This window comes from Lycium barbarum, chromosome 3 (assembly GCF_019175385.1).
Source record: "Lycium barbarum isolate Lr01 chromosome 3, ASM1917538v2, whole genome shotgun sequence".
Taxonomy (NCBI): Eukaryota; Viridiplantae; Streptophyta; class Magnoliopsida; order Solanales; family Solanaceae; genus Lycium; species Lycium barbarum.
The window spans coordinates 4,633,005-4,651,239 of NC_083339.1; the positions used below are offsets into that span (position 1 = coordinate 4,633,005).

Genomic DNA, 18,235 nt, shown 5'->3' on the forward strand with positions numbered 1-18,235 from the left:
TTTAAGTATGCACAAGTAGGCACCTAAATTTATATAAAGTTGAACATATAAACACAAATGTTGACGTGGTACTGACATGACACCTCCAAAATTTATGTGTCACGTTAGCGCCACATCAGCATTTGTGTTTATGTGTTCAACTTTATACAAGTTGAAGTGTCTACTTGTACACACTTAAAGTTGGAGGGCCTACTTGCTAGCTGGATTCAAATTTGAAGGTTTATTTATGTATTAAGCCTTTGAACTATCTATGTTTAATAAGGATGACAAGTAAAACGGATGGATTAAGTCATTATCAATAGAGTAAAAAAAAGGAAAAGCTAAAAGAAGAAAGTTCATTGCATTCAATAAATACAGCATGCATTATGCATAACGCTAACGTGTCGCCTGGTCATCAATTTAAAATGATCAAAGCCAAATAAAATGGTACAGTGAAACTGAAAACTATGGGCATATAACTTATAGGTAGGGGTTACAGTTATAAACAAAGTTGTAATGCATTATTGTTTCAACCCTTTCTGTTTCTTGTTCTTATCTACAACAATCACATTCAACATCATCAGCACCCAAAAGGTCTGATATTTAGTTAAGTTTCAATCTTTTCTTTGTTTAATTTTCTTAGTTAAAGATCTTATTTTAGTTCAGTTTTCAATCTTTTTTTATGTGTGAATTTGTATATTTTAGTTGTCATTGTTGAAGGTCTGATTTTTAGTTCAGTTTCAATCTTTTCTTTGTTTATCTTAATTTGCATGATGTTTTTTCTTAGTTAAAGATCTGATTTTAGTTCAGTTTCAATCTTTTTTATGTGTGAATTTGTATACTTTTGTTGTCATAGTTGAAGGTCTGATTTTTAGTTCAGTTTCAATCTTTTCTTGTCTGAAACTGCAGATATTTTGTCATAATTAAAGGTGTGATTTTTAGTTCAGTTTCAATCTTGATGTCTGGATTTTATTACATTTTTTGTCATAATCAGTTGAATTTCAGGATTTTTGAGTACCCATTGGAAGAAATTTCTTGATTTAGTATAATTGAGTGAAGAGAGAGTTCACTTCAGTCCTTTCTTTTTGTTTATAGTTAAAGGTATGATTTTTAATCCAGTTCCAAACTTTTTGATGTCTAAATTTGTAATATGTTACCATAATTAGTTGAATTAAGGCTTTTTTAAGTACCCATTGGAAGAAACTCCTTGATTTAGTTGAATTGAGTGAAGAGAATTGAGTTCACTTTCACTCTTTTCTTGATGTCTGAATTTGTAGATCATAGTTAAAGGTCTGATTTTTATCTCAGTTTCAGTCTTTCTTTATGTCTCAATTTTTATATGTTTTTGTTAAAGTTAAAGGTGTGATTTTTAGTTCAGTTCCAAACTTTTGGTGTCTAAATTTATATTATGTTACCATAATTAGTGAATTTCAGGGATTTTTGAGTACCCACCGGAAAAAAAATTCTTGATTCATTAGAATTGGTTGAAGGAACAGATAACTTTTATAATGGAGATGGATTCTGAGAATTATGGGTATTTTTTCATCTTTTTTTTTTTTTTTTTTTTTTTTTTAATATTTTCATGAGTTTTTGTTGATCTTTCCTTTTTTTTCTTTTGTAGGTGCTCACATTACAGAAGGAGATGCAAAATTAAAGCACCATGTTGTGATGAGATATTTGATTGCAGGCATTGTCATAATGACTCAAAGGTAGAGACTTTTTTTCATATTCAGTTGACTATTTTGACCTTTTTTCTTTTATGTGAGAATTAATCATAGGTTTTCCAATTCTTGATCAGAATTCTTTAGAACTTGATCCACTCAAACGCCACGATATTCCTCGCCATGATATAAAAAGGGTTAGTTTTCAATGTTCTCTCTCTTCTATTGTATAAAGATGTTTTTAAAATCTATGTTGCTCAAACTCTTCAAAAATATCGCTGAGTGTGTGTCCAATCCTCTAAAATTATATTTGGAGAGTCCGAGCAACACACCTCTCTTTAAGTTTCTTTCCATCATTTTCATTTAGGATTGAAGCGTAGTTGATAGATGGACGGGTTATATAATGGGAAAATGATCATGGTGTGATCCAGCAGTGGCGAAACCAAAAATTTCATTAGGGGTGTTTAAGATTTAATAGATAATGTATATATGAAAAGTAATATTTGACCTATATACGCAACATAATCTTCTATGTACACAATCAATTTTCCGACAAAGGGTATTCAACTGAGCACCCTTCGGTTTATGTGACTTCGCCATTGTGTGATCGTACTTGATTGAAATTTCTTGTTTGTTACACCTTTTTGTTGTTGACTGATTTAAGTATACTTCTCTGTATGTCTTTCAGGTCATTTGCTCAGTGTGTAATACTGAACAGGAAGTGAGTTTTCCTCAATTTTCAGTGACTCAATTCAAGTGTTTTATATATGTTGAGCTGAGGTGACATTTACTTTTTTGTCCTTGATTGTGTTTTAGGTTCAACAAACATGTATCCAATGTGGGGTTTGCATGGGGAAGTACTTTTGCTCAAAATGCAACTTCTTTGACGATGATGTAAGACTCGTTATATAATTCTTCTACGACGTTGTTGATCGATATTTATAACTATGCTTAAACAAGATGATTTTCTTTCTATCTTTAGGTTTCGAAGAATCAATACCACTGTGATAAATGCGGAATCTGCAGGTTAAAATCTTTCTCATACTGTATATCGTTATCGGTTCTTTAATGCATTTTCCTTAATTACTCCATTCGTAAAAACACAAAGCCAACAACATTTGAGACATAGGCTGGTCAGTGGTCACAAACGGCCAAACAGGGGATGGAGCTAGGGGGGCGCAATGGGGTTCATTCCAATCTGCTTCACCAGAAAATAACGCTATATATACAATGTAAATTTATTTATATATATATATGATAGATGTTATATTTTGAATTCCTTTAGTGAGTTTCCTAGCTGTGCTACTGGTCATGAAATTAATGGACTGATACCAACCTCCCTTAGGGAAGAGTTTTGGTTTAGTTTGCATGCTAAATCATGTTTCGTTAATGAGTTTGTTATGTAAAGATATGTTGCTTGGACTCTCTAAAAAAGTTGTCGCACCCGTGTCGTATCCTCCAAAAATGTAGTACTTTTGAAAGATCCGACACGCACCAGGTGTCCTTTATTAAGAATCGAAGCAACATAGTTTATGTTGGTACAATGTGGGATTAGTTATTCTACTATGCAACCCTATCCAAATGTAAATCCTGCCCCAGCTCATCAAAGCGGCCAAACTGTGTTTCAGATGAAATGAAGTGTGTCTACACCAGCACCATTTCAGTTGACTTACATCAGTTGGTCAGCACATGCCATTTTATCTTTCTAGTGTGGAAACATTGTATCTAATATATTATTCTTCGTTTTCCTGCACAAAATATTTGAAAGAACGGGTGGCGAGGAGAATTTCTTTCACTGTGACACATGTGGTGAGTGTGATGCTCAACTTGAATAAGAACTTAATTCAACAACAAAAGCTTATATTAGCATTTAATTGATTATAGTAATAGGATATCTGACCCTTTTCCTCCCTTTTTCAGGATGTTGCTATTCAAAGTTGATGAAGGAATCACATATTTGTATAGAAAGAGCGATGCACCACAATTGCCCTGTTTGCTTCGAGGTAAGGCAAACTTGGAAAATATATATATTTAAAAAAAAAAAAAAAAAAAAAAAAGCATGAAATGGATGTCTATTGATTCTTTTCACTTGATGCAGTATATTTTCGATACAACAAAAAACATCACCGTCTTGCCTTGCGGTCACACCATGCATCTGGAATGTGTCATGCAGATGGAACGACATTTCCAGTATGTTTTAACGTGTTAATGATTTTCTATGATCAGTCAATTCCTTAATATTGATCTCATTTCTATGTTGCTTGGGATCTTCAAAATTATCGCTGGTTGTGTGTCGGGTCCTCAAAAAGCTTATGCATTTTTGGAGGATTCGACACGGCTGTAACAACAGTTTTGGAGGGTCCGAGCAACATAGATTTTGGTACTGTTGTGCTCGGTTCCAACAATTTGTGCATGCAGGTATTCTTGTCCTGTTTGCTCGAGATCATACTGTGACATGTCCCAAGTTTGGGAGAAACTGGACCAGGAGGTACATACTACATACCCCATCTGTCCCAATTTATGTGAAGGTATTAGACTAGGCACGGAGTGTAAGAACGAAAATTAGACTTTTTGAAACTTGTGGTCCAAAATAATCCATAGATATTTGTGTGGCTATGTACACATTAAGGGTAAAATGGAAAGTTTAAAGTTAAATTGTTACTAAATATAGAAAAAGTGTCATTTTTTGGACCGACTAAAAGGAAAGAGTAGCACATAAATTGGGACGGAGGCAGTAGTTACTAAGTTGGTAGACTTTTTTTTTTTAATCTTTTTTTTCAAACTGACAAGCTTCATCTACTTTCTAATTCTAGGTTGCATCAATGCCTATGCCCGAAATGTATCAGAACAAGATGGTAGGAAACCAGTTTGTCCATCCGGTGTAATTTCATATCAGATTTTGATCGCCTTATCTTACATTTGAGTACTTTCTTTGAATGTTTTTAGGTCTGGATTCTTTGCAATGACTGTACAGAAACATCTGAGGTTAACCTCCATATTGTAGCACATAAATGTCCTAGTTGCAAATCCTACAATACAAGGCAGACAAGAGGAGGCACCAGTTCTTGCGCTAATATTACCGAAAGGGTCAGATGACGTTCTTAATCGCGACATTAGACCAGATTTTTTAAGTGTTTAAACGTTGAAATCAACACGAACGACTGCAATAATTGGTATGATTTAACTTCGTTTCCCTGACGAGTTTACCGTGGGAAACATCAAAGAGGAAGCTACTTACAGGTTATTACTTGCAACAAGGAGTTGCGGAACAGTGGAGGCAGATTCAGATTCAGGATTTATTTTAAGTTTGTGGGTTCTGAACGCACAGTCCTTTTCACTTACTAGTTATAGGTGTTAAAGTAGATTCCTTAATGCGAATACAGTGCAAAGCTACTGAGTTATGCCAAACTTGTATTATGCATTATAAATCCGCCCCTGGCTCCATGCAGATGGACTTCTCAATTCGATCTGTACGTCTGTTACGATCTTGAAGTGTTGACTGATGATATTTCCCATCAAATATTACTAGCTTTTTGTTTCTCTGAGGGGAAATACAAGAAGAAATTTCAAATGAAGTATGATTAGCTGGTTTAGTGTTTGAATAAAGCTAAAGCTTAAGCAGAAAAGGTCGCAACACAATATGCTTTAATGAGTTGGAAATTTGAAGACAACAGTGGATTTTTTTGCTATATTTGTTCTTTGAATCTGGTGTTTCAAACTCACTGGTCCGAATAATCTGGATTGGTGCTGAGTAGGCCCACTTAAGGGAAATCTCTCTCTATTAGGAGTTTTTTCATTTCCGAGGTTTGGTCGAGACCTCTGATTAAGAGCGGAGGAACCCCATCTATTCCAGTACACTCTTTGATGGGCTTTGTAAACTCTACTTAAAGAACAAATCTAAATCGCTAATTCCCTCAATCAGAGGTCTTGATAAAAGAAAAACAATCTTTCTCATTAAGGCTCTCTAATATAATTTCAATTCTCCCATCAATATTCTGATAAACTTTCAGTACAAATGTTGAAAACATCTTCTTTCTACTACATCCTTACACCATTTCTATGAAAAGAAAATAGTAGTTTTGAAAGAGAGCAATAGACTAATAGTAACCACCAGAGATTATGGTATAGCGATGAGTACTTCTCGATCCTCAACCAGAGGTTTTGGGGTACGAGTCCTGATATAGAGTCGCCTTTGATAAAAAGCACTTTCTCCAAAATGAGATTTCCCAGCGTGGATCTGAATTAGTCGAGCCTTAAAGCCGGTACTAAACATCGACTCAAGAAGATGAAAAACTAATAGTAGACTTTTGACACTTATTGAAAATTGAGGGGCTCTAGTGCTTGGAGAGTAAAAGATTGATCTGTCTGTTGTTAAGTGGTTGCTGTGGCCTTGCATTACTTTCAGCATACTGAAAAACAACATTCAGATAATAATAATAATAATAATAATAAAATTATTCTTGTTAGTAGTAATAGATAAATTAAATTCTCTAAAATTGATATAACTGAAAAATAATCAAACCTCCTTATTCTACATTGTGAATATTCGACTAATCATTTTACTGTTTATCCTTGTTATCTTACATTTTATTACTATTTAACTTCATTGATGGTCAATTTTTCCAAATTATTAAGTAAATCAAGATGTAAGTTTTAATAAACTATATAATTACAAACCAAATTAAAAATATTACAACCAAACATTTTCTGTTCACTTCAAAATATTTGAAAACTACTTTAAAAATGTTACTCTCTCTATTTCATTTTATGTGTCTTAGTTTGATCGAAATACGGAGTTTAAGAAAGTAAAAAGAAAAACTTCAAATCTTGTGATTTTAGATTAAAGACGGATGTAATGTATCAAAATTTTGAATTTTGTGATTTTAAACATCTCATGTAGCATAGTTGAACTAAAAAGTAGTACTAAATACAGAAAGTAACAATTTTTTTGAAACGAATACAGTAATAAAATTGTTTTTAGCTTTCGTAATTATTATGTAGGATAGGAAAATAAAAAAGTAGAGGGGAACTTACATCAAGGACAGCTTTTCGGAGCAACATCACTTGAAATATTGATACAGTTTGTACCTAAAATAGATAAGGTGTAATTAGTTCTAATATAAACTTTAACTAATCTTATGCCATAATCATTTCGTAGCTAGTTAGGAGCTAAATTATTCATGTATCAAGACCAATATAAGTATTAAGTAATATCATGATTATTCAACATACTGTTTTAAATTGCTTGTCCTTATTTGACCTTTTTTGTCATGTTTTCTCTTGAGCCGAGAGTCTTTCGGAAACAGTCTCTCTATCTTTCAAGGTAGGGGTAAGGCCTGCGTACACTTTAACCTCTCCAGATCCCATATTATGGGATTTCACTGGGTATGATGTTGTTGTTGTTGTTGTATAAATTTCAACACACCTAATACGGTGTTCGGTTTGCGATTTAGAAACCCGCATAACAAATATATATGTAAGTTATGAGGGAATCCATATATTCTTTTACGCAGGATAGAAGATGGAATAGCTAATACATGAATAACTAACCCTGCATAACTGATCCCTATATTACTAATACCTACATAACTCTAACCGGCTACCAAACAACCCTTAATATTGTATTTGTCTTGTGAATTAATTAAATTAAATTAAATGTGAAAATTTACCTTGTTGTTGACGATCCAAGTGACGCCTTCTGTGCAAGGAGGGGTAGTAAGTGAACCCTTGTACTCATAATATCTTTTGCTATGCATATTAGCAATGTAATTGGGATTAATCATTCCCAAGTTCCTCTCTGCACCTTCTTGATCCATCATTGAAAATATGTGTCTCCCCAGCTATAATCAAGAATCACAAAATGCATCAAAATCAACAATAGTGAGTATAGGGAGTCTTGCAGCAATGATAAAATTGTTTGTGTGGGGCTTATACATAAGTTACATGTTTAAACCGTAAAAATAAACTCAATCACTATTGCTTATGTAAAGGTAGATTGCATATATCAAAATCTTGTAATGCAAGAATTTATATAAATCTAAGATGCTTGATCCCGATATTATGCTTGGTTACTGAGGATTCTTGTAATGCAAGAATTTATATAAATCTAAGATGCTTGATCCCGATTATGCTTGGTTACCGAGGATTCATATAACCAATCCAATTTATTTGGGATGAAGACACAATTATTGTTATACTATGTAAATCTTTAGATCATTTTTTTTCTACCGGATGCATGGTTCCTGTTATACTAATTTGGGTTCATATGGCATAAGACTCAAAAGGAGAAGCACTCCCAATAAAAAAGTTTTATGTTCCCAAATGAAAAAATCTTATTCATTTCACCAGAATCTTTGATGATTATATCATATTTGTTGACAATAAATGGAGTTAGCAAAAAAATGCTTACCGTAAAAAGAAATGGATCTGGTAAGCCTAATTTGTAAAGGACAGCATTAACAACTATCTTATTGTTCACCTTCTCATCAGTGCTTTGGTGAACCATATGCAATTCCAAGGCATACCTATCATTCAAATCATACCAAAAATAAAATAGACAAAGGGTCACAAAGAGATTAAATGAATTTTATCTATTACTTCCTTCGTTCCATTTTACGCGACACACTTTCTTTATTTAGATTATGGCAAAAGATAACACCACATTTTCATATTAAAAATAATTTAACTTTAAACTTCTCATTTTATTTCAATAAGATGATTTACAGTCACATAAATATTTATGACTTATTTACATCACAAATTTCATAAGTCGTTTTTTCTTTGTTAAATGACGTAGTGCCACATGCATAAATGGGACGGAAGGAGTAATTAACAATATAAATGAGGATTGAGTGATTATTTACTTATCAAGCCCTAGCCCCTTATAGATATATCATCGGTGTAGTTTAACCTGTGATACTATTTTGATTATTATATTTATTAGGTTACGTTGCGAGTTAATGTTATATATACATAATTACTTTATGAGTGATGCAATTGTGTAAATATTTTTATTGTATTGTTGGTGCATCGAATTTAAAATCTAAATATGTGTGTTATATAATTGGTACCTTCTACCATTGATGGTATGTTCAGAAGGAGAATGCCAATGAATTTGTAGAAGAGAGTATTTTGTGCCATTCATCCAAATGGATCCAGCATCCCCATGCCATTGCAACTGCATATAGATATGAAAAATAAATTTAATTAAAATATTCTTCATATTATAAGAGGGGGAGGGAGATAAAATTAAGGGGAGGAAATATAATATGAAAATTCTACCTTCATAGATGCACGTACAATTTATCTTATAGTGATAGTATTATAGGCGGATTCAACATTTAAATTTTATGAATTCAAATTCGGAATTCCACCACAACTTATTTGATTTACTGAATTTGTTATCATTTATTTGTATGCTTATTTAATGAATATTTTAACACATCTGTAGAGTTCTAGCCAAAATTGTGAAGTTCAAATGAACCCATACATATATGATATAACTCTACATTCTCCATTGACAGGGAGCGCAGCCATAATAGAAATTACAAGTTTTTTCAAAACCTAATAGCTTTGGCTCAAACCCTCTACTTGTATTAAAATATTCAGTCAATTAGTATAAAAAATATATCTAGAATTCAATTAAAAAAAAAAGTGACGATTCAAAACTCATAAATCTAAAATCATGAATTCGCCACCGCCCAATTATAGTAATCACAAGTCCTTTTGCAAAGAATTTAAGTTTTATTGAGTAATAGTAGGGAAAAAAATTATATACAAAAGATTCATTTATTTATACAAATATGGTAAGATATATTGAATCTTTTCATGATATCACTTGTAATTTGTAAAAAAAGAAAGAAATAACAATAAAATTAGTCAATTAAAGCCAATGGATTCTACAAACTGTGAATATCTTTTAGGAGTAACACTTACTGAAATGGCATGGCCTCTATTCTTTATAGTAGAATTACATGGCTTGTAAATTTTCTTGTGATCCAACTTTCTCTGAATTTTGACATTACAACTTGAAATGTCAATTGGAGATTGCATCTTCCCACAATTGCAAGTCTCCCATTCTTTTTTTAACTCTCCCCATTTACTTGGACCTTTCTTACTCCCTTCTATATAATCAAACTCCACCTCATCGTGACACTCTACACATCACAAAACATCAAAAAGGTCAAATTAATGTCAAGAGGATCAAGTGATAGAAATGAAGCAAACATATAAGAGTATGCATAGGCAATTCAGGATCTAGAGTCAGTGAGTTTAGAATGATTGAGTGTATATATATATATATATATATATATATATATATATATATATATATATATATATATATATATATATATATATATATATATATATATTTGCATATTTAACATGGTTTGGTAGAAATAGCATTCACTGACTACTTTTCTGCTCATATCTTTAAAAATGGCCTTAAAAATAGAAATTGTTCTGGAATTTCAAAATTCATGATTGAAATTTCTGGACAATATCATGGAGTTTCACACTCGTGGAAATTAAAAATCCGCGATATTGATGCTATCTTTCAATAACAAGGCCAGAAAGTGACTATTTTCGAACTTGACCCCATAGTTTGAGCCAAAAACAATAGATTCGCTTGAACCCACAAAACCCATATTAGATCTGCCCTGTTGAGTAGGCAGAGACGGATATAAAGTATATGATATTGATTCAACTGAACTTATTAGCTTTGACTTTGTATATGAGTTGAGAAATCTACTAAATATGTACATATTGTAAACTGCAAAATCAGTTGCATAATTGGGTTGTGGGTTCTATGACAACCGCAAAATCGCCAGAATTCATTCAAATCCTGAATTTGCCTCTAGTTAGGCTTTGTATATGCCATTACTTACAACCTTTGTGATGACCAATGGATGTTGCATTCAAGAATAAAGGCAAATAGAGAACTGATCCAAAAATGACCAAAATTGAGTAGTAGCTGTGTTTCCTCATTTTGAGATATGTGGTGAATATGTTAACAAGAAGATTGCTTGAAGTGATTCTATTCTTATATTAGTGAATGAAGGGAATGACTAACACATATTTAAAGGAAGCTTAGCAACTACTTCCATAATAATAGGAAAAAATAGATATTGACTGATCCATTATTATGAACAAACATGCAAAAACAAAAAAATCTGTTACACGTGTTTTATTAAATAAAAAAGAATCGTAATCTCTTCATAAACCATTTCCAAATATCTTGGAATTTTTATAGATCTTGTTTTACCTTGATGTAAAATCTAGACAATATCCCCTAGTTGTGCTTGTGCTCTTAATTACTAGTTTATTGAACTGATTTGCGGGCAATGATTTGGTTAAAATTATGCCAGCCACGTGTTTTCCTGTTGGGATATATTCCAAATTGAAATTATTTCTTTCAATGTTCTCTAAATAAAAATGGAAAAAAAAAAAAGAGAAGAAAAAAGATAAAGAATAAGCACATTGAATCAAATCTAGAACTTTGTATAGCATGAAGACTCTTTTTATTTTGTACAACGTTTTCTTCTCAAGGTTCGTTGCATTTATAAATGAATAAATTAAATTAAGTGAATGTTGTTATGAATTCATTGAACTTGTGGATGTCAACAACTCATTCATGAACTATTTTGGATTCGAAATTAATATATTTGTTACACTCCATTAATATCTTGTAATCTTCAATGAAATTGTACATTATATATACGGTGTTTCTAATTCTACAGGAGACATCAATAAGATATAGAGTTACACTTAATTTAACACATTTAAATAAGGTGAACCTTGCATTCTCCTCTCTATATACCTCTAGTTTGGGTCTCCAATGAAGGTTGTGGTGTATATGTTGAGGAGCAAAGCCTCTTCGAGATTAAGGAATTTGACAAGCTAACAGTGCAAAAGATGAGGTGAAAGATGAGTAAGGAATTTGACAAGCTAACAGTGCCAAAAATGAGGTGAAAGAGAAGAGAGAAAAAGAAAAAAGAGGTGATCTAGAAATGGTGGTTATGATTCTTGGATGCCTGTTGGATGGGATAAGATTGATGTATATCGCAAAAATGATATACTATACTAATAAAGTAAAATACAATCTTTCTGATTTACTGTTCTAATTTATATGCCTATCTTTTCATTATCATCACATGAAATCTAAGCTATGAATTTACAAATAGTAACTATTACCTAGTAGTGTGGTGATGATGAAAAGATAGACATATAAATTAGAACAAAAACTCAGAAAGATTGTATTGTACTTACCTTATTAGTGTTGCCTGCAAGCATTCCATTGTTGCAATATCATTCAATCTTTTCCCATCCAACAGGCAACCAAGAATCATAATCACCACGTTTAGATTGCCTTTTTTGTTTTTTTCTTTCTTCTCATTCACCTCATCTTTTGCATTGCTAGCTTGTCCAGTTTCTCGCTTAATCTCTAAGGGGATTTTCTCCTCAACATATATGCCACATGTTCTTTGGAGACCCAGTCGTGGTGGAGGGATTAAAACATTAACCCGCGTTCAAATATTTCTAGATGAGAAATATTTGGTTCTTGATCCTTTTGTAATAATCAGTGTTTTAAAAGGCGGGGGCGTAAGGCGGGGCGTTGTACATACGTCTCGACGAGGTGTAAGCCTCGAGGCACGGGGCGTAAGCCCCATGAGTATTTAATTTTTAATATTTCTTAAAATAATATAATTACAATAAATATTTTTAAATAGGTAAAATTACATAAAAAAATAAAAGAAAATTGTAAATAAATGAAATATATATATATATATGTGTGTGTGTGTGTGTGTGTGTGTGTGTGTGTGTGAGCGCGCGCGCTTGATCCTCACAAAAAAATGATCAAAGCAATCCATTATACACCGCTTATAACTTGTAATTATATATAACATAATTTTACAAGTATAAACAATACAATGAAATAAAAGCTATTATGAAATGCAAAACAATTCTAACATTTTAACTTTCAAACACGAAAAAAAATACAGTTTCTTAAAACACTATTACTATCATACTATTCATTTTATCTCCCTATAAGCAAATAATCAATAAAATTTATCAATATTACAATTAAAACATAACTTATTCATGAACAAAAAGTAAAATTATATGATAATTCTGATACATAGGACTTATGACCAATGACAAGTGAAAATGTACAATTCCGCTATGTGTTTTTTTTTTTAAAATTAAGTGATATTCACTCTCACGACGTTCTCAAATAGTAAATATCCAATACTACGACTTGTTATATGAGTTACACGCAATCTTCTATTTCTATAGATGAAAAACTATTAAGTATCATTATTTTGTTAAACAATTATGAGGGTGAATGATTTTAATTAAGGAATTTAAAATATAATTTGTGTAAGAACTGTTAGGCGAGCCCTGGGCGTTGGGCGTGTTTAGGGCGTACGGTTGGGCGCTTAAGGCGTAAGCCTCATAGGAACTAAGCCCCGCACGTTAGCCCCAGGGTGTTTTGCCACTGCCCTGCCCCGAGGCGAGCCCCGGGGCGAGTCCTGACACTGCCTTTTAAAACAATGGTAATAATTAGATATAAAAGGTACAATGGTCGTTGATCATTCCACCAAAAGTTCTTAATACAGTTTGGTCTTACAGATTTTATTATTTGATTAGCTATTGCACTGGGTATCGTTCTGGCTTTTCGCGTGAGGATACTACAATGCTTCATGACCCCAAGTTCCAAGTTGAGGCGGTGTCACCCTATTCATTCTTTGTGTTAACTCGTTACGTTCATCCTTAGATTTTGCACAATCTTGATAATTGGAACCTTACGTCCTCAGTTCAGAACCCCAACTGTAATTTTAACTTCTATTACAATCGCGAGGCCGCAATTTTTTTTATAACCCTAGATGGGAAGATTCAAAGTAGTGATCACAAAGCACCTGCTCGCATAAGCTGTCAGGATCTTCAGGTGTTTTGTGAAGCTTTACAAGTTGAATTCTCAGACAATACTAAAGTTGGAGTATTGCCAGTTATTTTAATAACTTTTGAACTTCTTAAGATTCGACATGTTGATTTTTAAGAAAAATGTTTTTTTTCAAGGGAAATTTGGAGGAATTACCGGAGGATTTCAGCACATATGAAATTAAATAGAATTTTGTAATTGTCATTTCTTTTACTACATTTTTTGGTACAAACATAGTAGAGTTGAAAATTAATCATGGAAATATGTCACCGTTATTTTTTGATGTTCTGTCTTTATGAATGCTTTATTACATTTCTTCTTAAATGTGATCTTATTTTTTACTTTCACAAGTGGAGATACACAAACATATACCGCATAGAATATTAATATAGCATGGTTTTAAGCCTTTACGATCCATTTAATAGCCTGTTTGGCCAAGCTTATTTTTTCCTCAAAAGTACTTATTTTTTCAATAAGTGCTTATTTTTAAAAAAGTGAAGTGTTTGGCCAAGCTTTTGGAGAAAATAAGTGCTTTTGAGGAGTAGTAGAAGCAGTTTTTTAGAAGCTAAAAAAAATAGTTTTTGCCCAAAAGTACTTTTGAGAAAAATACATATAGAAGCACTTTTTAAAAGCTTGGCCAAACACTAATTGCTGCTCAAAAGTAATTTTTAAATTAATTGGCCAAACACAAACTGCTTTTAGCCCAAAATACTTTTTTGAAAAAAATACTTTTTAAAATAAGTTGTTTTTAGAAGCTTGGTCAAACAGGCTATAAATATGATTAGCAAGAACTTTACTCAACGTTACTTCTACAATGCAAGTTTTCTAATATATTTTAATTTCAATAATATGAAAGAACTGTTAATATATATGCACTCATAAAAATTGTTGATACATGTATATATGATTAATACTAGACGGTCGCAGCACAGGCCCAACACTTTAGATTATAGTGCATTTATGTGTATGTAGCTGTTTTTGAATAGTGATAATATATATATATATATATATATATATATATATATATATATATATATATATATTATGTTCAAAACACGATTAATATAACATTGTAGTTTGTGCTCCGTATCTAAAATTTTATTATATTAATGTTTGCTAAGAACACAAAATCGGCAAATTTATTAATATTTTTTAAAAGAGAAGACTTGTTTAAAAGGAAACTATTTTCTTCTCTTTGAGATAAAACAATAGCAATATTTAAGCATCAGTTGATACTTTCAATTTTAATTCGATTAATTTAAAGGTGTAAAATACTTATTATTTTTTATCAAATTTTGATTTGGACAATTCTAATTCAAATTATTAAATTAATTTTACATGTTTAAAACGAAACAAAGTAGAAATTGATTTTTTATTTAAACGAAGAAATACTATTTTTTAATTTTTTGTAAATATTCTCGGTTTAGCTCATTTTACTTGTCATGTTGTCTTTTGCATGGTTTTTTAAGAAAACATCGATTAGAATTATAATTTGACTAATTTACCTTATTCATTATTTGATCTGCATTTGATATTTTTTTTTTTACGACATTAATTTCTTTTCACATTTATTAGAGTAAGAATAAAAATAAAAAAGTGAAAAGAAAGATAACAAATATCTAGATTAGATCTCAGGCTAATATAAAAAAAAAATTGTATGGTTTGACTACTTAACCTTTTGAAGAAAAGCAATTTCATGGATTGACACGCACGTGGTAATGAATTCATCATTATTGACTTAATGAGATACATTGGAAATACATGAATAATGTTTGATTTTTTAATAGGGGGTGCACTTTTTTTTGACATTATTAATTTGCACTATTTTTATGCATATATATATATACACTATGTTCAAAACACAATTAATATAACATTATAGTTTGTACTCCGTATCTAAAACTTTATTATATTAGTGTTTACTACGAATACAAAGTCTGCATTTTTTTTTTAATATGGGGTTCACTTTTTTTTTTTGGGATATTACTTGATTTTGTTAATATGAGGTCTTCCTTTTTTTAATGTGAGTTTGGAGATGGTGAGATCCACTTTTTTTTTTATATTGCTTGATGTCGTTTAGTATGGGGTCCACCCTTTATGGGGTGCACTTTTTTTTTTACATTATTAGTTTATACTATTTTTATGCATATAATATATATACATATACTATGTTCAAAACACGATTAATATAACATTGTAGTTTGTGCTCCGTATCTAAAACTTTATTATATTAGTGTTTGCTACGAATATAAAGTCTGCATTTTTTTTTTAATATGGGGTTCACTTTTTCTTTTTTGATATTGCTTGATTTTGATAATATGGGGTCCACTTTTTTTTCCCCATGAGTTTGGAGATAGTGAGTTCCATTTTTTTTCTTTTTTTTTATTGTTCGGTGTTATTTAGTATGGGGTCCACCCCCCCTTTTTTTAAGGGACAACGGACGACGAAGCATGGGTCTAAACCCATGCTTTATATAGTTTTTTTTTATATTGCTTGGTGTTGTTTAGTATGGGGCCCACCCTTTTGGACATTATTAGTTTGCACTATTTTTATGCACACACACACACACACATATATATATATATATATATATATATATATATATATATATATATATATATATATATATACTATGTTCAAAACACGATTAATATAACATTATAGTTCGTGCTTCGTATCTAAAATTTTATTATATTAGTGTTTGCTATGAATACAAAGTCTGCACTTTATTTTTACATTGTTTGTTTTTTTAATATGGGATTCATTTTTTTTTTTATATTGCTTGATTTTGTCAATATGGGATACTATGTTCAAAACACGATTAATATAACATTGTAGTTTGTGCTCCGTATCTAAAACTTTATTATATTAGTGTTTGTTACGAATACAAAGTCTGCACTCTTTTTTTTGACATTGTTTGTTTTTTTAATATGGGATTCACTTTTTTTTTTATATTGCTTAATTTTTTTAATATGGAATCCACCTTTTTTTTTCCCGTGAGTTTGGAGATGGTGGGTTCCACTTTATTTACTTTATTTTTTTAAAATATTGGTTGGTGTTTTTTTTATTTTTAATACGGACAAGGGCCTAAAATACCCTTGAACTATTAGAATTGGTGCAAAAATACCCTTCATCCACCTTTGAGCCCCCAAATACCCCTGTCATCCACCTTTGAGCCCCCAAATACTCCTGCTATCCACCTATAGGGTCTAATATACCCTTATTTTCTAACAGCCCCATGTTGACACCCAATTTTGTCCATCCTTTCGTCCAATTTACATCGTTAAGCTTCTATTTTATTAGATTATTAATTATATTTTTTTTATCACAACTTGTAGTCAAATTTCTTGATGATCTCTATTACTATTATTACTTTTATTATTACTTTTATTATTATTATTAATCTTGAACTTGGACGGATTTTTCGAATAGATTCGGGTCCAAACTTCTGTCATTTTGTTCTTGGCATATTAGATGAAAAGAGGAAAGTTTCGATTTCGCAATTAAGGAGGATATTAAGCTATGATTTTTATGATTACTAGTAAGAAATTAAGGTGAGTGAATTAAGGAAAGAAAGTGGAATTGAAAAGAGAAGAGAAGAGAAAATCAAACTAGAATAAATGAAAGAATATAAAAGGCACAAAGAAAGGGATTTTGTAGCCAGGGAATTTCGACGAGAATCGGGGAATGTTTGATTTTAAGGAAATTTAGAAATGACGGGGTCTTAGGAATTTTGAGTAAATAATAATGAGTTATGTATATTTGGTTTTGGGGGTAACCTGATGCCTTTGGGGATTTTTAGTTGGAAAGGGATTATGGGCTGGGTAGAAAATTTAGGAAATGGGTGAAAAAAAATTATTTGATTTATTTGGGGAATATAATAATTTCAAATAGATTTTCTCGATTTTCATAATGATAATAAAAGTAGAGGGAAGTAATAGTAATAGTAATAATAATAGTAATAATAGTAGTAATAATAATAATAATAATAATAATAATAATAATAATAATAATAATAATAATAATAGTAATAGAGATCATCAAGAAATTTAACTATAGGTTGTGATAAAAAAAATATATAATTAATATTAAAATAGAAGCTTAACGATGTAAATTGGACAAAATTGGGCATCAACATGGGACTGTTAGAAATAAGGGTATATTAGACCCCATAGGTGGATGTCAGGGGTATTTAGGAGCTCAAAGGTGAATGACAGGGGTATTTGAGAGCTCAAAGGTGGATGAAGGGTATTTTTGTACCAATTCTAATAGTTGGAGGGTATTTTAGGCCCTTTTCCGTTTTTAATATTGGTTGGTGTTTAATATGGGGACCACACTTTTTTTTTAAATGCTTAATTGGTTGGTATTTTTTTGAATTTTTTAATATTGGTTGGTGTTTAATATGAGGACCACATTTTTTTTTTAAAGTATTTTAAGTATGTTGTTGTACAATAATTTCATTTGCTCTCACTAATGGGTTGATACACATGTGACAATAAATCCATCATTATTGATTTAATTGTTTGATTTTCTAAGCACTTTTGTATTTTAAGTATGTTGCTGTACAATAATTTCATTTGCTCCCTCTAATGGGTTGATACGTATGTGACAATGAATCCATTAGACTATATAGGCCCACAATTATTTTTTT

At 31.2% G+C, this 18,235-nt stretch overlaps 2 protein-coding genes across 11 annotated transcripts; one reads left to right on the forward strand and one right to left on the reverse strand.

Moving 5' to 3' along the window:
- Nucleotides 1-416: 416 nt before the first annotated feature.
- Nucleotides 417-5,215, forward strand: LOC132629980 (E3 ubiquitin-protein ligase RZFP34-like). Of its 9 annotated transcripts, none has more exons than XM_060345449.1 (13): nucleotides 418-573; nucleotides 1,404-1,513; nucleotides 1,601-1,688; nucleotides 1,778-1,837; nucleotides 2,329-2,361; nucleotides 2,457-2,534; nucleotides 2,623-2,666; nucleotides 3,409-3,449; nucleotides 3,561-3,643; nucleotides 3,739-3,830; nucleotides 4,059-4,128; nucleotides 4,454-4,495; nucleotides 4,587-5,215. In XM_060345449.1, the coding sequence occupies exons 2-13, from the start codon at nucleotides 1,488-1,490 to the stop codon at nucleotides 4,734-4,736; spliced, it is 807 nt and encodes a 268-aa protein (XP_060201432.1). In that variant the 5' UTR covers nucleotides 418-573; nucleotides 1,404-1,487; the 3' UTR covers nucleotides 4,737-5,215. The 9 variants fall into 9 exon arrangements, with proteins under 9 accessions (XP_060201437.1, XP_060201432.1, XP_060201434.1 ...); XM_060345451.1 differs by having other exon boundaries at nucleotides 445-573; nucleotides 1,414-1,513; XM_060345452.1 differs by having other exon boundaries at nucleotides 446-585.
- A 165-nt stretch (nucleotides 5,216-5,380) lies between these two features.
- On the reverse strand, nucleotides 5,381-11,642 carry LOC132629979 (carbonic anhydrase Nec1-like). 2 transcript variants are annotated; one of them, XM_060345448.1, is made up of 7 exons: nucleotides 11,461-11,642; nucleotides 9,576-9,796; nucleotides 8,711-8,817; nucleotides 8,050-8,164; nucleotides 7,310-7,480; nucleotides 6,675-6,728; nucleotides 5,381-6,049 (listed from the first exon to the last, which is right to left on the reverse strand). In XM_060345448.1, exons 2-7 carry the CDS (start codon nucleotides 9,690-9,692, stop codon nucleotides 5,975-5,977), a joined length of 639 nt encoding a protein of 212 aa, XP_060201431.1. In that variant the 5' UTR covers nucleotides 9,693-9,796; nucleotides 11,461-11,642; the 3' UTR covers nucleotides 5,381-5,974. The 2 variants fall into 2 exon arrangements, with proteins under 2 accessions (XP_060201431.1, XP_060201430.1); XM_060345447.1 differs by lacking the exon at nucleotides 11,461-11,642 and adding an exon at nucleotides 10,532-10,666.
- Between the last annotated feature and the right edge of the window lie 6,593 nt (nucleotides 11,643-18,235).

What these genes read in the sequence shown, in the direction of transcription:
- LOC132629980 (XM_060345449.1), top strand. Translation starts at nt 1,488, where the DNA reads ATGGAGATGGATTCTGAGAATTATGG. An exon ending in CTCGCCATGATATAAAAAGG is followed by an intron (nt 1,838 to 2,328) that starts GTTAGTTTTCAA and finishes TATGTCTTTCAG; the next exon opens with GTCATTTGCTCAGTGTGTAA. An exon ending in AAATGTATCAGAACAAGATG is followed by an intron (nt 4,496 to 4,586) that starts GTAGGAAACCAG and finishes GAATGTTTTTAG; the next exon opens with GTCTGGATTCTTTGCAATGA.
- LOC132629979 (XM_060345447.1), bottom strand. Translation starts at nt 10,628, where the DNA reads ATGAGGAAACACAGCTACTACTCAATTTTGGTCATTTTTGGATCAGTT. An exon ending in CATACCATCAATGGTAGAAG is followed by an intron (nt 8,165 to 8,710) that starts GTACCAATTATA and finishes TTTGAATGATAG; the next exon opens with GTATGCCTTGGAATTGCATA. An exon ending in TCCGAAAAGCTGTCCTTGAT is followed by an intron (nt 6,050 to 6,674) that starts GTAAGTTCCCCT and finishes GTTGTTTTTCAG; the next exon opens with TATGCTGAAAGTAATGCAAG.